The 22,244-nt window shown below is 37.5% G+C and overlaps 1 protein-coding gene and 1 long non-coding RNA gene across 5 annotated transcripts in view; one reads left to right on the plus strand and one right to left on the minus strand.

Annotated features, from left to right (window-relative positions):
* Positions 1–22,244, minus strand: part of LOC124304540 (telomerase-binding protein EST1A-like) — a 255,119-nt gene that overhangs the window by 168,004 nt on the left and 64,871 nt on the right. For all 4 annotated transcript variants that reach the window (XM_046762915.1, XM_046762916.1, XM_046762914.1 and 1 more), the window contains one exon: positions 8,110–8,255. In XM_046762915.1, the coding sequence (XP_046618871.1) occupies positions 8,110–8,255 (146 nt within the window). The remainder of the gene's footprint in view (positions 1–8,109; positions 8,256–22,244) is intronic.
* Positions 16,974–18,089, plus strand: LOC124304542 (uncharacterized). The gene is made up of 2 exons (XR_006908217.1): positions 16,974–17,238; positions 17,467–18,089. It is a non-coding gene; the product is annotated as an uncharacterized LOC124304542 (long non-coding RNA).

Genomic DNA, 22,244 nt, shown 5'->3' on the forward strand with positions numbered 1-22,244 from the left:
AACGCAAAATTGCTTCTATTACACGAAAATCTGAAGCTAGAATACGAACGAACCAATCTTGGTGGGGAAAGCAAGAAGTAAAAAAAAAAGAAAAAGAAGGCAGCGAATTACCGTACCGCCATGAACACTCTAACGTCCTTAATACCTATGATCTCGAATTTTCTGCATATCGATGTAATTCTCCAAGTTCTTTTACGTATCGGCAAGTAAGCCATTTCTCTTTCTGATTCTCTCCTCATCTCCCTTGCTTCGCGTATCTCGAAGTTGCAGTTTTCATCATCGTCAAGTTCGGACAAACCTATCGAAGAAGGCGCAGATCGGTCAAATTGTTATTAAATTGTTTCACCAGGTTACTTTCGCTGTACTCCCGTGTTTCATTCTACCCTTATTGCCTCCGCCTTTGTGGGTATTATTTATCACAAGCAAAACACGGCCCGGTCAATGGAATCTGGCATAGGTATTGTGTAATACTTCTATCTGAAGCTGCGAAGGATCACGCTCCAACTTCTGCTTCAGCATCTGTTTCTATTTCTGCTTTTCCGACAGCTTCTGCTCATACATAAACGCTTTTGTGCGTTTTCAGCATTCGCGAATTGCCGGCGAATGAATGATATTTCATCGATTTCATTTTTTTTCCCTCCTAAGATAGGTATCCAAGTATCCAAAAATATCCTAGTTATGAAAATTTTCCAGCCTACAGTAGAAGTGGATCGAATTTGGACATGAGGTCAAAGACACTCGTCGCCGACCACTGACATAACTTAGGTAGGTATGTACACATGGGGCCGTAGATTCCCAGCCGAATAATTTTTCGGCCAAGTCGATTACATTAGCAATGCAAAACCAACCCGCCGTACCGTTGCCGACTGGCGCCTAGCGATTCGAATGGGTTTTCGGCTGGCCGGCGGTGGCGCTGCAGGCTGACTTCATCGTCAACGTAATCTAGCGGACTGGGACGAAAAATTAGCCATCTGGGAATCCATGGCCCCATGTATAGAAGGAGTTCCGCTTCGAAACCCCGAATCTTTATAATAGCGCCCGATTGCTTATAGCCACGGTCTGATGAATAATGACTATTAATTTGAAATAACTTTTTTTGCTGATTACGGCAACAATCAGTCGATGAAAATATAGTGTTCAATGATCGTCTCCAGGGATCAACGAAGCTGCGGCGCAAATCCGTTCTGTGAGACTTCGGATTTTCTCAGACCATGCAATGATCTGGCAGATGATCTGTAATTATACTCCCGCATCCGAATTCAATTTTAAATCAGATAAGGTGGGATTGTGTTGCAGACGCGATTTGCTTGTAATTTTTCAAATCTCACCCTCTCCCTCTCCCTCTCCGTCTTTCTCTCTTTCGAAGACTTAAAACTGATGGTATGTATAAGACTTACAAAAAGGTTAGCAACAGTGCCCAAAATATGTTTAAAACTACGAAGTGTAATTATTATAGTAAAATTCTCTAAAAAACGAACATCCGAGAAAGATGTGGTCAGAAATTAGCTATCTTGGGTTTGTCGTTTTCGGGACCTGCATGTACCTTTAGATACCTTAAACTCATTTTTTAACTTCTCTCTTCTTTGTTTTCAGAGAAAAATGAAGTTATTGTAAATACCCCGAAGATGAAAAGTTCAGTTTTCACTAGATCTCAACGTTTCGAGATCTAGATCACTAAGACATCTGTATGGTAAATGTATACCGAGACAATCTCTTGAAACTATACATACAATGCGCATGCGCGAGTTTTATTGGCTGCACGGGCAGGCTGGCCACTCCGAGTTTCAGCTGTCAAACTCTGTTTCTGGCGGCGATGTAGTTCATACGAATTTTTGAGGTTAGAATCTCAAACAGTCAAGATAGTGACTCGGAAAGTTGATGCTAATGCTCTTTGAAAATTGGCTTTATTGGACTGAAATGAGAAATCTGTTTAAATGTTGGGTGCTTGGAAGAAACGCAGCAGGTAGGTGGGAACACTTTATTTCATCACTTTTATTATTTCGTACATTAGAAATAACAATGAAATTTTTTTCTGTCAACAGGTGATACGGCCAAAAGAATTGCATCTCTAATATTTACTGTTATCTGCCTATTCAATTTATCACACGTACAAAGATCATCGCCACTTTCAAGCAACTAAGCGACTTTCTCACTCTCTTGTGATTTCAGGCGGTAAGATTGAATTTTATCTCTTTTGAAAATGGGACATTAAACCGAGTGTTCAAGAAATTTAAATATCACAATATCTGTAACAGAACTGTGAATCTTTTTTTTTCTCGAAAATAGTTCAACAAAATTTACAAATAGTTGATAGTCAATGTATTTTTTCCGATCAATAAATTATTGCTACTACTATTAAAAAATTTTCAATAATTATCAGAGTTCATTTCGCGAATTTTCAATGATGTTCGATGAAATAAATGGAGGGAACCTAATACTCAAATTGAAAATGTTTTGAAAATTAACTAAAAAAAAAAAAAAAATGATGCCGAAAGCTCTTTCTATGTTTAGTTCACCGTGTAATTTTTTTGAAACCTTTTCCATCCGTTTTGAAAATGATGAGAAAATTCTCAAAAATTGTTACACATGAAGGAGAAAGCGGTTAATATTTGGAGGCAGATGAAGAGCTTTTTTTCAATTTAATATATGCATTAGAATTCTAATTGAATTCCGTGTCAATGTGTTATGGAATGCTCTTTCACAAGAGATACAGAACTCTTCCTCGCCTGTGGTCTTTGAGGAACAGTTATTGAATGGTTTACCTAATAAGCAGGCCGCTATTTAGCCTAACCTTGGCTGCGACCTGTCATTAAATTTAAATAATTAATTGAGAGAAGTGCTTACTTGTATTTTAGACAGGGAACTGTAGAATCTACTATCTATTACTTTATTGATATTTGTATTTTTGTTTTTCTGTGCTGAGGGAACCTCATCTCATTACGCAATGATATATCTATCTACCTATCTATCTATCAATTTATCTATTTATTTATTAAACTATTTATCTATCTACCTCATCCTCTCTCCTTCTCTCAGTTTTCATTCTTCACTCGGGTGGAGAAATGCAGACGGATTATACGCACGACTTTTCGCATCCAAATCCCGAGAAGTTTTCTTAAAAGGACCTACTCTTAACTCGCCCGATCAGCTTGCTTAATTTTGATTAGCTGACGTCCATGCTCGCAGCCTGAAGCAACCTTTCACTAACAAGAACAAATTCCCTAGAAATGACCAGTTTACGAGTATCAGTTAATCATGATCTCTCGCCTATCACGAAAGATCGGCTCACGGCGCAGCGGCGAACTACTACACATCGGCCATTCTACATGTCATGTTAGTAACATTTTTAATGTCATAGTAGTAACATTTTTACGAAGTTGGCTACGCACACAAACTAAACGACGAGCACGCTTGTCCGTAGACTTATAACGTGTGCCCACAGGTAGCGGTGGTCTCCTAGGGACAATTTCTGACAGATGCGATTGGTATTGCATCGGCTGCTCATTAAGGTAGTAACTGTCAGCCAATAAAACTCGAACGACTTGACGCACGCGCATAAGGTGCGCACTTTCCTCGTGGACACACGGTAGATAGACAGCGCGGTCTTGCGGGGCCGCTGAAGCCGAGACCGAAGCACAGATCTAACCTGCCGGAGTTCTCTCTCTGTCGCACGATCGGAAGAGTGGGGAGCAGCCACCAAGTGAGGAAAGGGATCAGGCCAGCCGGGCGGTATACTTGTATAAGCCTACGTGTTTCCCCCGCCAAGTCCTTGATTGGAGTGAGAGAAAATGTCTGCAGCTATTGTTCTATCTGTCTTGTCACGGCTTCAACTCAGTGCGCAGTCTATCTTATAACTATTGTCCTGTCAAATATAGACACTCGTAGATGATACGAGGCATTTGATTACTTAATAAATCTTCGACGAGGTCAACGCCACTTTTCATCTTTTCTGTGAGTTGAATCAATGGTAATAAAATTGATCCTCGCAGTATTACAGATTGAATAAAAATTGTCTCCGTCAACTTGGAAGCACATATTACTGGTTTTCAATATTTCGACCATTCCGCTTTAATCTGGCCCTGTATACAAACAAAAATTCGTAATTCAAGTTACAAGAGAAACAACTCGACCGATTTCGAGTGAAATTCGACGAAAATTCACGTTTTCTGTAAATAAATTCCATGAAATAGTTTAAATCCTGATGAATTGACGTCACGCCATGGCGACCGTTTGAGCTATAAAAAGAAGGATTAGTGTCACGATTTGTTGTGAACCTCGAAATAATTTGCCATGCGACCTTTTTTTGTCTATTCATGAAATCGATGAAATAACTTATGATCAGTTGATTTCAATGAAAGTCAGACAAAAATTACATTTCACAATGCAATAAGCTTTTTTTCTACTTCCATTTGAAAATGCGACCCTTGCGTTGAACTTTTGCAGAATTAGTACCACTCGGGATACCCTGAACACGGTGGTACCTGTTGCCAATTTGACCAACTCAATTTTCGGATTTTGAATTGCCGGATTCACTCTCAGACAAGTCTTAAATTACGAGGTAAAAACCGAGTACGTGTATGAAAACAAAACACAAAAGACAAACAGGTAAGAAATAGAGTACGCCTCAGATTCGTAACTACAGGAAGTAAGGACTGAAGCGAGCTACACTAAAAAAAAAAAAAAAAACAGGAGACAGCAGGCGCGACAAGACTGCAGACTGTTCGTATGCGCATAAACTCAAGGGATTAAGTTTATCCCAGTTCTTACGATTTTAATATATTTAATTACAACTGTCTTCGGATAATTGAATGGTAATAATTCCTGCTTCGGGCTACTTTATATCCTTTTATAGTCGTAATAAAATGGCTCGGTTGTTTCTTGTTTCATCTTTTTTTTTTTATCCGTCCACCTTTTGCTTTTTCTCTCTTTTTTATTTCTTCTACCAGCATGTAACGAAATGAGAAGGGAAAAAAAACAATCGCTTCGCTTGGATGAGAAATGCAGGCCCGTATTTCATAAAATTTACCATCAATCTAGATCAAGTTTTTTTCATATTATAACGTCACTAATTTTCTGTATCTCTATCAAAATATGAGACTACCTACCCAGTAAACAGAGAACAATTACTTTACCAGTTCAGGCACAGTAACTGATACTCGGCAAATTTCACCAGCGACCGACTGTCAGTTCGTACACATCGATAGCCGGATTGCTATCGCTTTGCCCTTACGGTACGGCAATGCTATTATTTTCATGGCCCAGCTTAGGTAACACCGACTGATATATATGCCTCAAGGTGTTTTTGCAAAAAGGCCCGCCAGATACGACTTACTAATTTAATTTTTCTTTTCTAAATTTTCAATTCCATTAGGTAGCAATTGCCAGTCCTGCAATAGCCTGCAATCATATAGTGCCAGCAAGGTTCGGTAGCACACTTGTAGTGGGGCGTCAAAAGCACAGATAATATGCACTCCTTTTGTTGGAAATTAGCAGACATGTACTTGGCAATAGTACGTGATTTGAATCTTTTTTAGAGTTCTGTACCTCAAAAGGAAAAAACGGAACCCTTATAAGATCGCGTCGTTATCCGTCTGCCTGTCCTTCTGTGAAGACCCTTTTTCTTAGAAACGGGTAGAGGTATCAAGTAGAATCTAATATCGTATACTAAAGTCTACGGTCCCTTGCAGGTGTAAGAAATGCAGGCTTCCAAGTCAATGCAATCAAAAGATACAGCCATTCATAACACATATTTTGATAGTCACAAACCCACTCATCAAAACCTCTAGTGTACTTCCCATTGACTTAGAATCATGGTCTCACAACAGAAGTAAAGGAATAATAGTCCGGTCAATTTAGACATAAAAATAGTGATAGAAACACAATAATTCTGACAGAGCTGAATTTTGGTAGAGACCTTGGGTTCACCATTATAAAGAAAAAGAAAAAAGTCCCCATCGATACCATGTGTGCGGAAAAAGTTATTCAAGGTCAAAGGTGAAAATTTTCGGTTTTTTCAATTTTTCTCGTTAACGGTTAATTTTATCAAAAAAATAGCTCAGACCAAAATTGTAGATCATAAAATTATCCACAAAAATGGTCTCTATACTTTTTTTCCTAAGAATTATCATTTCTGAGATATCGCGATTCTAAAAGTCGAACGAGTTACATTCTATATAACATGCACGCATATTATATATGTCACGGATATACATAGTATATGTATAATATATATAGTACATATACATAGTGTATATATAGTATATATTATAGTATATATACGGATATACATAGTATATATGTCGCATCACCATATTGTATGATTGTTACATTTTGATCACCGGTTGTATGGCGTTGATGGATCTTCGAGTATCTAACATATATATAGTATATATTAGACTGGCTCAAAAAAAAACTATTTTTTTTTCGATCTCCAGCTTCATGAAATCATAGTTTATAACATAATATTAGACCTCGTGAAAGGAAATCGCCGTGCGATTTTTTTAAGAGGTGCCGCATCGAGATTTTGTAATTCCCATTTGATTAACACGTAAGAAATCCAATTCTGACGGTTGGAGGGAAATAATAATTTTTCTATGCAACGAACGGAACTCTACATAGTAGCGCTTGACAGTTTATATGTTTTCTTCGAATCGCCGTGTCGGAGAAATGTTTTAATCGCACGATCTTCGAGTGATTCAACATTGCGTAAAACGTGGTTTTTCGCCTTTTCGAAAAATGGGTACCTAGGATAAACTCCCAGCTTCCTCGACTGGCTCACATTAAAATGTTGAATAATATCCGTCAAATACATTCGAAGAAAACATATAAACTGTCAAGCGCTACTATATAGAGTTCCGTTCGTCGCATAGAAAAATTATTATTTCTCTTCAACCGTCAGAATTGGATTTCTTACGCGTTACTCAAATGGGAATTACAAAATCTCGATGCGGCACCTCTTAAAAAAATCGCACGGCGATTTCCTTTCACGAGGTCTAATATTATGTTATAAACTATGATTTCATGAAGCTGGAGATCGAAAAAAAAATAGTTTTTTTTTGAGCCAGTCTAATATATACTATATATATATGTTAGATACTCGAAGATCCATCAACGTCATACAACCGGTGATCAAAATGTAACAATCATACAATATGGTGATGCGACATATATACTATGTATATCCGTATATATACTATAATATATACTATATATACACTATGTATATATACTATATATATTATACATATACTATGTATATCCGTGACATATACAATATGCGTGCATGTTATATAGAATGTAACTCGTTCGACTGTTAAAATCGCGATATCTCAGAAATGATAATTCTTAGGAAAAAAAGTATAGAGACCATTTTTGTGGATAACTTTATGATCAACAATTTTGGTCTGAGCCATTTTTTGATAAAATTAACCGTTAACGAGAAAAATCGAAATAACCGAAAATTTTCACCTTTGACCTTGAATAATTTTTTTAGCACACATGGTATCGATGGGGACTTTTTTCTTTTTCTTTATAATGGTGAACCCAAGGTCTCTACTAAAATTCAGCTCTGTCGGAATTATTGTGTTTCGAAATGTCTAAATTGACCGGACTATAAGTCCGAAAATAGTTAATTTGTAGTTATATGCCATAGAAAAAAAATAATTAAATTTGCGTGGAATTTCCAGGGCTCGAATCCTACTCCCACTTGTCCGGTTTTTGATAAAGGATGGGGATATTTATTTGTCTATAATGTTCTCGTGAAATGAGTTTTTTGAATACAGCGATTGCACGCATACGTTTGTTATCAAAGAAGGTATTTTTGTGGGTAATAACCACACTTAATGTCCTTGGCAAAAGCTGTTTTGCAGAAGAGGTGATTTTTGGGAGGATAAATGTTACCATAACTCATTCCTCTAATAACGAAGTGGTCAATACAATGTACGAAATTTGACTCGCAATGTGTGAAGGTGAAAATTGGCATTTTTTCTGCAAATTCTACCGAAGAACTAGTTGAAATATTTACTATTTGATGATTTTTATTGTGACCGCAGCATTTCTTTCTGTGCAGCGTTGATAATTCCTTCTGGCATAAATATTGTTGCAACTCACCCTTGAGCTGCGTCGTCTCGATGGCAAACATATTAAGCGCTAGCAGCTGAAGAAGCCGAGTTCCCGGTAGAGGAAGAGGCGAGTGTTGAAGGAGAGCCCGGAATTCTCTGAGCATCTGAATACCAGCCTCCTGAAAGGTTTCCATCCTGCAACAGAAACGAAGAGAGATACGATCAATAATTTATTTCATTCCTGTCGCTTCAGATTCAGCCACACAAAAATACATTCCCGTTTGTCTTTGGGTGATTCACTCACAATCAAATTGTACACGTATAGACAAAACTTATGCAAGTCTCTCGACCTTCCTCACCTTTTATTATTACAAGGTCATAAACCTCGCAACAGGATTCTATAGAGATTCATATCTACGTATCACTTTTTTTCTGATTCTTTATCAAGTTACGGCGATGTTCGTGTTCAAATAGAATCATCAGAATCGCAGTTCAAGATACATTCACGATACAAGAATAACAGTCTCTAGGGAAGAACGAGTATAGACATGATTGAATATTGGCTCGATTTTTCACAGACTAGCTACACATGAAAAGGTTGAGTAAAATCTGTTCCTTAGAAATTAACATCAAACAGACAAAACAGATTAAAGGTTGCTAAAAACTTTCAGTTTTGAAAAAACGATGACGTCTAAAATTTCTAAACATGCTGTAGAAAATTTCACGGAAATTTTTGTTTATCTAACTATAAATTAAGAGAACCAATGCGATCAAACTTCAATCATCCAATCAGAGCAATAATAACTAAGTGTACTCTCGAAGTTTCTTGAATTCTACTTCATACAATTAGTAAGTCATAGATCATAATAAAATCGGAACAGTTCAGCTTGCAACAACGATCAGCATATGCATCGGAAATAACTTCCTGGTAAATAGTAATCGTCCAAAAAGCGCCACTGCCGACTTTCAACAACTTAGACTCAGAGAAGTAGACATATATTTAAACAATACACGTCATTCACGGCATCGAGAATAAAATAATCTGCTCAACTTCTCCAGTATCTGATCGTGAGCCACATTTGTTTAGTATTGGTATTTCATGATAATCATACTAGTGCATACATTCCGACTTAATTTTTTTCATACTTCCATTCTTATAAATTTTATTTATGGATATAATATTCAATCTCATTTTCATTTCGTTGGTTATCATAATACATTTTCTTCTATGCGAACAAATTCCACGAGCATACTCTTGAGCAGACTACGTACAATTGACCGTGATTGAAAATATTTTTTCCAAGATCAATACTAATTTTTTCTACGTTTGATCCCTCAACTTTATTCATTGTAATTTCAAATGCTAGTTCTATGGGAAATTGCCTTCACTTGACTCTGAATGGGTGTGCATCTTCACAATACATATAATGTAACTTTCTTCAAAAGCACTATTTCACTGATTTTTCCGTCCGTTAAAATTTTACGGTCCAGAAAATGATTTCCAAATTCTATAATCAGTAATTTCGTATCATTACGAATGCCTTCGCTAATACCGAAAGTTCTCGTAAACATAATGACGATATTTACTTGCAGAAGTAATTTATGAGACGGCAATGATGACATTGACAAGCTATCTGAATATTCTGGCAAAATTGCATCTCTAATACTGTCGTTAGTACTGTTTCTAATATTGTTTATACTGGCACATATTTTGTTCGTTCGCAGAGTCTAATAAATCCACGACTTTCAACCCTCGCATGCCACGCTGGGGTCTCAGAAGTCCCAAAGTGGAACTCTAAGCTCGCGATTTTTTAAAGGCACCAATTTGTATTCGACTTTATCTCAGAAAACCTCAAGTCTAACGGCTGTGTCAATGCATAAACAGATTTCTCAGCCAATTGGCTATTGTAAGTGCAACAAGCGTTTTGGCAAAAAAGATGTACGTTTTTGCGCAACAAACGACCCGCACAGTACCTGCTCTGTTCCTTCGCGTACTTGATAATTTGGGCGATAATAACAATAACCATAAAAATGACAGTACGCTGTTCCTTCGGGTACTTGACAATTTGGCTCATGATAAAAATGATGATACAACTGACAGTAGAGACGATGCCAAACTTTTTTCACGATCTATTATCTGAATATGCACATGAGATACATAAGCTACTATTTTGTACGGTGCGCACGGTCACAGACACTAAGCAGATGATTGCAAAGGATACTCGGATATAGCGGCACGGGCGCAGGAAAATTTTCGGCCCACAGAACCCGCGTGGAAGGACGTTAGCTGCCAAAATAAATGGGGTTGACATCGAAATTATCAGGAAGCGGACAGGATTGACGCTTGAAATTCTACGGTCCTGCAATTTCATTATTCGAGCATTGGTAAAGATAAAAACGTTTCTGCGAAAATGGTCTTAAATTCATAAATGATCCGTAACATCAAAATTGTATTAATGTCACGTAAAAACACAATAACGATTAAAACTTGTTCAAAAAAACGGTTCAATTAATTGTTACCGTAAATAAGAACTGTAAATAGTTGATGGTCCCCGAAGAGGCGTTACATACAATTATGATAGAATTTTACTTGGTAAGTTTGCTAATTGCTTGAATCAGTGGAGGTGTTGGATGAGGCCGGCGTGATACTTAAATTTCTCAATTCCATTAAAGCGTAGAGAGCTGGTGTACTCCGGACAGTTAAGCAAGAATACAGTTCAAGCAGGGTTCCGAAACACGCCTATGAATATCATTTCTGACCTTTCGGTACCGCCGCACTACGACTTGCATTTTGGAGTGCTTATAAAACGAATAGAGCGTATCCCTCATACTTTGCAGAAGAAACAACTCCTCCGAGATCCAGGGGAATTTTTTGGTCTCCGAAAACATACCACATAGGGACCATACAGGTCCAAGTCAGATGTGATGTTATCCTGCAGACATTCAAGCCTACTGCTAATAGTGGGGCGATCTTCGAATAACTGCCAGTCGCACGTCACGAGATCATTTTAAAATACCTCCAGTTCAATACTGCAATATGAACGAACCCGATATGACCCTGATGAAGAAGAGCGGGTGGCACAGAGTAGTAGTTCAACACTGATCATGTCATATGCCGCAATGAATGAAGCTGATGACTGACAAAACGATCGTATCATATCTGGATTGCTGACCATGTAGAGGTCAAGCATGATATCGGTAGTGTGTTTCCAACATGTCCTGGAGAACGGCACAAGGTACAAAACACGAGCGGAGTGAAAATCGTAAATACTGACTGCATCACAGAAATTATCAAGTAGATTGGCATTAAAATCCCTACGAATTACCACATAGTCATAGTTTATGCAGAGTACATTATAGTTAGCTTGGGAACTGTGCATATGAGAGATGCAGGAAAATATAGGTCAAAAGGGCAGACATTAGTTGGATTGAATCTACTTCAAATTCATGTTGTGATAATCGAGTAAATTACAAGGCAGAGTAGGTTTATTTTCGTAGACTCTCACCTCAACGGGCAGAATAGTCTCAGTGTAAAAATGAGTTATCCAGGGTGCAACAGAGGCAGAAGGATCGGTGATCGGAACACGGAGAATAAGATATCGGGATACCGAGTTGCTCATTCAGGACTGCTGCTGCTGCGAACGGGGGCAGGGAGAAGAAGAGCTTCGTCCGATCTCGAGCCAAGAAGCAATCCGTCGGTAGGCAAAGTGAGTGTGCGTGCTCAGATACGGTCGTTACATGTCGGATTTAATTAGATGTACAGCGTTCGTGTGGTATTCTTCATTTCACACGCGGAAGCAATATTATACGATACTCACGTAACATCCCGACTCAGTACACGTTTGTATGTTTATTTATTTCAAGATGTGCTCTAAATATATGTGCTCTATCCTCGACTACGAAGAGGACGCCACGGAAGTCTAATTCTCCAAGTTCGATAAGCGGAACGACGTAAACATTTCAAAGTTACAAATATCATTACTATAATTTCATTTTTCTTCTCTACGAATACCTTAATTCTGCTACTTATTACATGATCAAAAATTCTTGCAAAAGTGTGAATATTACATGGTTACCAACATCTGACCAGAAATATCATCGATACCTCCAAGTCATTGAAATAAGTCATGTTAGCAACAAGTCTGTAGCTATCCTCGTAACACGAAGAAAAAAAGTTGTCACGAAAAATCCATTGCTAATGAGAAATATAATTTGATAGTTAACCATTGCATATTAGATAGCGACTTACGTGCTTAATGGTACCGGCATAGCTGCGGAATTATTTCATATATTCACGCGAAAAGTGTAACGCGAAGACCTTGTGGAAAAACACGAGTTTTTAATATCACTTTAACCAATATTAATTTAGGAAGACACTAAATACGAGAAATCCAAACCGGCGGTAGAGTGTTTGTTTCATAAAACTTCGTCGATAGTTAAAATTTTGAGTAATTCAAATCGACGAAGTTTAATGGATTTTTTGACGTGTTTTCTCAAAGCTTCGAATTATCGGTAAGGAATAATCACTATGCAAAATTTGACTTGCACTATGCACTATGCTACATATAATTTGATTCTGCTTCACATTAAATCAGAACATTCAAAGATTTTGCAAGAATTTAACAATGCCATTTGATTTCGACTACCTATATACACCGAACTTCAAGGTTATCGCTTCCAAAATAAATGAACTTTAAGAAGAGGTCGACAAATTGAGCAAATCAAATTTTACAGTTCTGCTCTATCTAAAATAAGCTATTTGGCTTTGACAAATGATAGTTCGTGCAATTGCGCTTGAATGCTCATCCAAAACTGATATAAAAAAAATTTATGACACACCAACGCACTTATAACGTACTTACTTTGAGGATATGATACTCTGTTGGTATCTGGATCCTAGATTTTTCGTACTCTTACAACATATTTCGACACGTTTCTCAATTACCACACAAGCATAACAGCTACAAATACTATGATTTCCCAAAATTTTTAAAATTTCATTAATCTAAGAAAAAAATGTATATACGATTTACTCAATCTGTCGTGCTGGCACTCCAAAATCCCATAGAGGTACAGTTAAAAATTGCTACGAATTTATAATCAAAATTTCTCTGTTCTCACGTCTTTGTGGAAAGGTTATAAATTATTTCGCGCTGCGATGGATATATTGCTACAAAACACGTTGCGCCTTATGCCCAGGTTTTTGGTAACACCATTTTATGTTTTGAAATACACACATAGCAATTTCCTAACTTATCCTTGGTGTTCCAGGCTCCGGACAATTGCGACTAAATGCACTTGACGTCTGAAACTTGAGAGGGTACGACTGGAACAAAAATCACGTTTTGTTGGTAATAGCGAGCTTCGTGTGCACAAGCATGACGTTATATCTTGCGAACGCGTGAATATGTTGAAGTGAGACTAACATGGCTCGTATCCCCGACCCATACAACCACAGTGTTGAAGTCTAATCGAAATCGGTCAAGCAGTTTCGTATTTGTTAGCTACCGAAGATGATGAAAAAAACATTTTTCTTGTTCTTCACGCCAGAGCGCCTTGGCTGCACGATTATGATTGAATGCGTATACCAATTGACTAAAAGTTTATAACACAGATATTTGGCATCGATATCCCACCGCCTATTGATTTTGGCATGAATCTCAATACGCATTCAGTCAGCAAGTGATCACAAAGTCGCGAAGTGAGTCGATGAACAAGATGGCCGCTGGATAGAGCTGTTAATAATCACCGGTCGATGGCGCTGTTGCCCGTAAAGGCTGCCTAATGGCGCTGTCACGCTGTTAACCGTGAAAATATTTCTAATGAATTACTATTATTGAATAATATGTTATGCAATTTTGGTTTTAAATCGCAAATTTGATGAAACTCGGCCATGCTAATGGAGTTATGTAAGTAAATAAATGAAACAGTGATCGAGTGTCGTAAGAGTGAATTAGTGGAAGTACCGTGATTTAGTGGCATTTGTTTATTATTACTGACTTGCGCATTACGGGCTGTTGTGATTGCACAAATCAGATTCTCGTAGCAATACGATACGATATATACAAATTTGAAAAACAGCCTGAATAACAGACAGAAACATTTGTGACACGCACGAATGGCTAGTAAAAAAAATACCCAGACGAAGGATGTTCACTTGTCATGAATCCGAGAAAATAATGCTAACCAGAGCTAGTGGAAGAATAGTCGTGATGCCTCAAATTAGACAGTATGTTACGTACGTTAATTCTCATTACATTACATTTATTCACGTGACATGTAGAAGATGAATAGATCAGCACACCCTGTTCATTTCCACCAAATGCATGACTTGTTTGTTTATTGATTTCTTGTTTTCTACCACCTTGAATATGTTCGAATTACTGAAATAATAGACTAGACGAACATGAAGCTGCAAATAAATAACGAATGACGCAATTGAAAAACGAAATCTGCTTACACCTCCGAAGCTCACAGTTGACATTGATACCCTACCATATTCCATATATGTTACGTTACTTTGATTCACGTGGCACACATTAAAAAATGAGAAGCAATAAAGTGGAACGTTTTTTTTAATTGCTTATCATTTTGTATGCTTCACAGTCAATTGGACCATTCCTATCCTATTATAAATTCGTTGAAACAGACAAACATTACACTTCAACAAGACAACGCCCCAATACAAAAAAATAGCCCACAGTTGCTCCAAAGTTGGCACTCTATGGATCTCTCATTATTCTGAACCAAGTTCTACTGGCCTGCCAACCACTAACTGCATCTGCCTATCCATCAGTACCACTGACTTTCCAATGATATGTGTGATATATTCCCAATATCTCGCTTCAAACAGTATAAACTGAGCTCAATATTATTACTAAATCACCTGGCATCATTTAAAAAGACTACAAACTTCATAACCAATCAATTAAAATATAAATTCGTGACTACTTGCATCTTTCTCGTTACGCATATAACTGTTATTACGTATATTTTTCTACAGATACTTAGATTGCTCTCATTATATAGGTATTTTATACAAAAACAGTCATCAACGTTACTTCTAATGTCGATCTGAAGCGATCCTAAGCTATCTAGAAGGAAGCCATAGCGCCATACTTTTAGACTGATCAAACCAATATCGGTTACTACAAGATTTAAGCTTCAGATACTAAGTTGTCAAAATACGAAACACTACACGTAGCAATTGTTTTTGAATAAATGATAGACGATGGTCATATTATACAGCAGATATTGTGGCGAGACACAATGGCATCTGCTCAATTTGATACGCATTCAATATTTAAACGACATCAATTCATAGAATTGAACGTTGATTACAAGTATTTATAATCTAACACCATCACAAATCATTCTCCTACCGATTTGATACCCAGCTCCGAGTAATAAACAACGTCACAATTAGTACAAATCGGCGGACAACTGGAGGTAACACTATTACGTTTTGCGCAGTAGCAGAGCTGATCGCTTTAGAAAATCCGGGAGGGCCCCAGGATAGAGTCTTAGCGTTCAGTTGTTCCATCTTCAACGGTGGTCAGGCGGCATATCAGTGCCCCATTATGCCAGTTGCCCTCACCAAACCTCAAACTTCAAAGTCGTATTAGAGATCCACGAGACTGTATTAGCTATAGATTCAAAATAAGAGCCGGTGGTCCAGGGCGACTGGTATTAATTCCTTTGACAAGTTACTGGGTAAATATAACGTTCTCAGATTGTCTTAATTCAATTATCAGATCATCATGAGTAACATATAGGATTAAGAAGTGGCTGCCGGATTCATAAAAATTTTGTCCGAGTACCGGCCTCCTCCATACCAACAGGCGATAAAGCATATAATCCCGTTTACTCATGATTACACGAACCGTCACATCTTTAATTAAATTACACGTTTTTCAATTTAATTTTTATGTTTTTACGGTAGTTTCTTTTTTTTTTTTGTTCACTTCTGTTTCTAATTCTTCCCACGTTCAACCCCAACAAACACTAAAAACATCTTCTTGGCTAATATAAACCGACCAATGCAAGACAAAACTTGTTCTACCTTATGAATTTTTCAAATTAATACTTCACGACTAGATAGTATCAGAAATCCAACACTTTTTTGAACAAAATTAGGTGAATAAACCTGAAAATGAATATACAGAAGCACACGGTTGCAGTATCAGATGTGACAAACAAGTTTTACAACCTGGCATCAGTGTGAAAAATCTTATCACCATGGCTAAATTTGGTTGCGATGCAATGGAACGTGATAAATTTTTAAGGCGAAAATTCGTAGAAACAACAGTATTACACAGCTAAATGTCAAGGGAGATTTTTACAGTAACTCAATTTCCATTTTCAAACATTCCAAACGATTCCACGATACTAAAGAATTTGAGTATCGAAGTCGAGTCACATTTGGGCTACTCCGAAGAGTTGTTAGATTCTTCGTTCACATTGAATTGCATAAAAAACGCAAAATGGGAGCATTAAACACGAGACAATCTGGTTCATACCGACAGCTTATATAACGGATCAGTTTTAATTGAGAAGTGTGATGGAAGGAGGGCGGTTTTGGACATTCTTCAATGAGCAACGCGAAAACTTTGCTTACGTAGCATTCAGCCTCATTGGATGCTGACTTCAGAAAATGTACCGATGAAAAGATGTGCTCTACCTCGAATAGGAGGTCATCAAGGAAGAGGAAGATGGGGTCACCGGTATTCTCACGCCCGCAAAACTAGCACCAGACAAGCTGGGTGCAAAAATTAAGCGTCTTGACCGTAAATGCAAACTCCCTCCCTCCCTCTCTCCCCCCTCTCTTTTTAACTCATTCTCTCTTTCCTGACGGCATTCGACCGAGATATGAAGAACGTGGCACGGCAAAGTGGGGATTAGTCGTGACTACAGTCCACGAGGAAGAGGAAGACGAAGAGGAGGATGTAGTGCCTATATTCTTGTGGGAGGAACGCAGGGTAACAATAAGTGTAACAAACATCATCTGCGCAAACTGCAGGGCATGAGATACACGGATTTACCAGGCTTATCGCGACTAGCATCATTAGATGTATTCTTGCTGCGAAGTGGGTCCAGCTATTTCCTCTTAGAGTAGACAGGTTTCATTCCAACAGGGCGTACAGAATAATCATCAATTCGAGATTATTACCAGCGCAAGGTAAACTTCATTCGACTTACTAACTCGTCGATCACAAGCTGTACAAACTGATAAACAAATAAAATTTCCTCACTGTGGTTCATCAGCAATTATTCTAAAAATCACATTGCTCATTATATAATTGATTTAATTGTGGTTTAGTTATGTGTTTCCTTTATATAGTAAAATTCTTTTTTTCAATAATGAGATACTCATGTTCTATAACTAAACATTTGCCCCTCCCTACAGTGAAGACCAGCTGTGCCCACCGATCATTACGTACAAGGAATGATCATATGCAGCGTGCAATAGACCGCGAAAGAGATTTTCAATTCTTAGACGAGTACTTGTCCACGAGGGATTAACCTTACCACCCTTATAATCTGAATAACAGGTATACATGAAATCGCTTGGTGTTACTTGAAGTTTGGAATTTTAATAGTTCTCGAGATTTTTCTTAAATCTTCGATATCGTTGAAACAATGTTTGATTTTATTTGCTTTATGCTAGAAAGAGGGAAAAAAGGCAAAAAAAGAACAGAGCAGAAAGAAAGACAGATCCATTAAAGCTCTGAACATTCCCATTCAATACCACAATCTTCCGCACCTTATGAATTCTTATCGTTTGCAGTCTCTGGCTCTGACAAAAATCACATCAATACATTATAAACTTAGAAAACCAATTGACCTTACAGCTTTTTGATAGGCATTCGAAGCGTCGTTATCGACAAAATACGGTCTGTTACTGGTACGCCTGAGGCCCCCTCACTTCATTACAGTAGATGCGCATGTTCTTCTACAACTATCACAATACCCGATTTACTTAGTTCACACTACGTTTTGTTCCACGTAATAAAGTTGGTGGAAAGTTTATTCGGTCGATCAAGGAACCCATTCAAAGCGGTGAATCTTCATAGCTGGTGAAAACACTTACTAGGATAGATACTCAGTTTATTATCGTTTTTCCGATGTATGGACAGTAGACACCTTATAGTCTAGTCGATAAGCTCAAAATGGTCTAAAATAGAGATACTGCTCTTCAAATTATGTGCGATAGCTCATTGGATTCGGAATGACGCCTAGACAAATGCACTAAAAAATTTTATCAGCACATAAAAAATTTCAAAAGTTATAAACAATTAAAGATGAAAAAAAGGGCATTTCGTTTTTCCCCAATATCTCATAGACTATTCATATTTTCGAAATTTTGAAAAAAGATTATTAAAGAGGAGGAAATTTCCAATAAAAAACTACTAGCTCCCGGAAGTCTATCTCCATTATTTATAATTTTAATTTAACGCTGAAAATGAGTCTCCGCGCTTCGTTTTTAGGTCGCGCGCACGGCGTCAAAAGCAAGTACGACACGTTGATTAACTTTTTTAAGGTATTGAATATTTTTTAAAAATTTGAAAAAATTATGGTGTATTTTGAACACTTCAAAAAATTTTTCCCCGTTGGAAATTTTACTTAAAGTTAATTTTTCAACAAGTTAAACGACTGTTAAGTAACAAGATTTTCTCCATCTTCCGTCTTTATTGTAAATGAAAAAAAATGTTTGAATAATTGTCGCAAAAATATTTCGCTTCTTGGAGCCTTTCTTATATACATGCTCAACAATATTACGCCGTAAAAGTTAGAGAAATATTCATACTTTGTTTATAATAATTTTTGTACTCGAAAAAAAAAATGAAAAATCCAATACTGTTGAAAAAAATTTTTTTTTTCTTAATCATGATATTATCGTTTTTTTATCAATACAAGATATCAATTGATTTGCAAAAAAAATTTTTTCCGCCATTTGTTCATAAATTTTTTACAAACAAATTGATTATTTGAATATTTTTTCAAACTTTTTTTTCACAACTTTATTATATTAAAAATATTATAATTTAAAAAAAAATTTTTTTTTGCCAACAACAATTTTTACTCATTTACAATCGTTTTTTTTTATATTTCTATTGTTTAAATAATTAGTTGAGAAATTATTTTTTATCTAAAAATCATAATTGACAGCCCTCTATAAAGTAACAAAAAAAAAAAATTTCTTTATCAACAATTCCATTGTTTATCAACTTATCAATTTGTTACAAACAAGTTTTCAACTTTGTTGTATTTTTTTCTCAAACTTCTGAAAATTACAAAAACAACCATGTATAACAAAATATGGAAAAAATTTTTTTTCAATTTTTTATTGTTATTTTAAAAAACACGTGCTACAAAAGTTGCAGCGGCTGCTTCATTTGTCTTTTTTGAAGTGTTCAAAATACACCATAATTTGTTCAAATTTTTAAAAAATATTCAATACCTTGAAAAAATTAATCAACGTGTCGTACTTGCTTTTGACGCCGCGCGCGCGACCTAAAAACGAAGCGCGGAGACTCATTTTCAGCGTTAAATTAAAATTATAAATAATGGAAATAGACTTCCGGGAGCTAGTAGTTTTTATTGGAAATTTCCTCCTCTTTAAGAATCTTTTTTCAAAATTTCGGAAATATGAATAGTCTATGAGATATTGGCGAAAAAAGAAATGCCTTTTTTTTTATCTTTAATTGTTTATAACTTTTGCAATTTTTTATGTGCTGATAAAATTTTTTAGTGCATTTGTCTAGGCGTCATTCCGAATCCAATGAGCTATCGCACGTAATTTGAAGAGCAGTATCTCTATTTTAGACCATTTTCAGCTTATCGACTAGACTATTAAACATCAGCATACATCTTTTATGTCAAGTTTCAGTTGCAAGTATAAATGGGTGACGCTTAAGTGAATGTTGTAGGTGAAACATGGGTGGGTGTGTCACCGTGAATATTTAATGATCGAGTCGAGATTCTCTAGTAATTAGAACTCGAGGTAATTATTAATTACATTACCTGGAGGCGTGTTACGGTGAGACCGCGGTTTTAACGACGGGGTTCAAAGGTCAGCGCATTCAGAATTCCTTCTGAGAATGGGATTCGCGATTCAGTGGATCGTGCGCAAGGCACCTGCACCAGCACATGTCGGCTTCTCCGGTATGAACGTACATACGTAGGCACCTGAGGCAGCCCGCGGCCACACGACATTAACCGTCAACGTAATTGGACAGTTTCTACTGCCTGCAGGGTATCTCGTACCCACAAACACATATATCAGATTTACGATTCGCTAATTATCATTTTACTGCCACCCAGGGTACCTCACTCTAATAAATTACCAACGGTTACTTCAATGACGGTGAAACAACCCTGTTTTACACGGCAATTAAACTGCGTTATTTTCTTCTCCTATTTTGCACTTTTCTCTCCTCTCTCTTTCCCTCCTTCTGTCAGAGGGGACCTGTCGCAAGATAAATAAAACTACCCTACCGTACTCTCTCTATCTTTCTCTGCGTTTATACCGTTATTGTAACAGTACTGGGCCACATAATCACTGAGGAATTACTCGACTCTTTATACGTCAAGATACTTCTCATTAAAATATGCTACGACAAAAACAGCATTTTGGAAAAAATATTTTATTATGCGTTATACCTACAGACTTAATATTTCAAGAAATATTTATGGCCTGTTTTATACTGATGCGGTCAGGGATAAATAATAGTACATTGTGTATCTAGGGCGGAAAGTGAGCGACTGACGCGAGTGCGAGTTTCAGCTGAGTTTCGGCGACCCTCTGCACACCTCGGCTCAGCTGAGACTAACACGAACGTATATCACTTTCCACCCGTGGTGCACGCGATACTTTTTGTTCACAACATGTACCGAAAGTTTGCCTTTGAGTGCACCAGAGAAGCGGTACACCACTTCATTTTGCGCCCGGCATTCTTCGAAGCGGCGCCCTCTTACGATACGTTATTTGCGCCCGGTCATTTGTCACAGGTCGGGAAAAAGCCACTTTAAATGCACGAAAAGGCATACTTTCCGTGCAGGTTGGAAAAAAAGAATTTTTCATTCATTTCATTCATCTATGTGTGTGCGTGCGTGCGTGCGTGTGTGTGTATTCTTGTTTTCTTGGTCAACAATTGCAACTGAGGCAGAGTGATCAATGCGTAATTAATCGCGGCTACACCGTGACCCGACGATTCTTAACAGGCAAGCGGTTATGGTTGACTACCACTTGTCAACCGGTTGATTCTAGGGAATTTGATCTTGTCGGCGACAGTTTGCTTCAGATTGGGAAAATGGATGTCAGCCAATCAAAATTAAGCAAGTTGAATCGCGCGCGCTACAAACAAAATCGGTGTATACATAATAATAGTATAATCAACCTAATACTATACATATTTGAGACGGGCATTTCCGACACACATAGTACTAATCTTGGGAGAAAATTACAGTGGCGCGTGGTTACGCGTATCAGGATTTACCATTTGGTTTTTTTGGGAAACGGTGCGATGCGGTGAAAATGACGAAAGCAACAGAAAGCGAAGCATCAAGGAAAGAAAAGAACCGGAAGAATCGAACATATAAGAAGAGAAACGAAAAACGGATCACGGAAGAAACGATAAAGCAGTGAAGGAGCGACGCTGGAGACTCAAGACTTAACGCTCAGCACTTAACGCTCAACACTCAACACATCTGGATGTTTTAAAAGCACATCCCTGCGGTAAATGCGGTGGCTACATGACTAACAACTTTGCACTTTAGCGTCTAACGGCATCATTGGCTCCAATACATCACGAGTATGACCCTTTGATTGCAAGGGTCACCCTGGGCCGCGTTCACAACGTACTTGGTCTTAGCGGCGTCTTGTAGGCGGTTACCTTTGCCGACGTACTACGTATATGTGCACTAGAGTTTCTATGGCAATAACCAGGTATCGGCGTCAGCGTCGACGACTTACTATCTCGACCTCGTGTACCCTCCCGACCGTGCCTCTCATTAATTACTCTTTCATTGCCACAAATCAAATTCTCAATCGAACCTGGGATTTTATTCAACGTTCAAACTTCTGCGCCACCTCTTACAGTACGCTGCAAGTATAACGTATCCTAGATCCAGGACATTATTATCCGGACACTTCGATACATGATGAATCAAACGAGACGCGTG

This window comes from Neodiprion virginianus, chromosome 5 (genome assembly GCF_021901495.1).
Source record: "Neodiprion virginianus isolate iyNeoVirg1 chromosome 5, iyNeoVirg1.1, whole genome shotgun sequence".
NCBI lineage: Eukaryota > Metazoa > Arthropoda > Insecta > Hymenoptera > Diprionidae > Neodiprion > Neodiprion virginianus.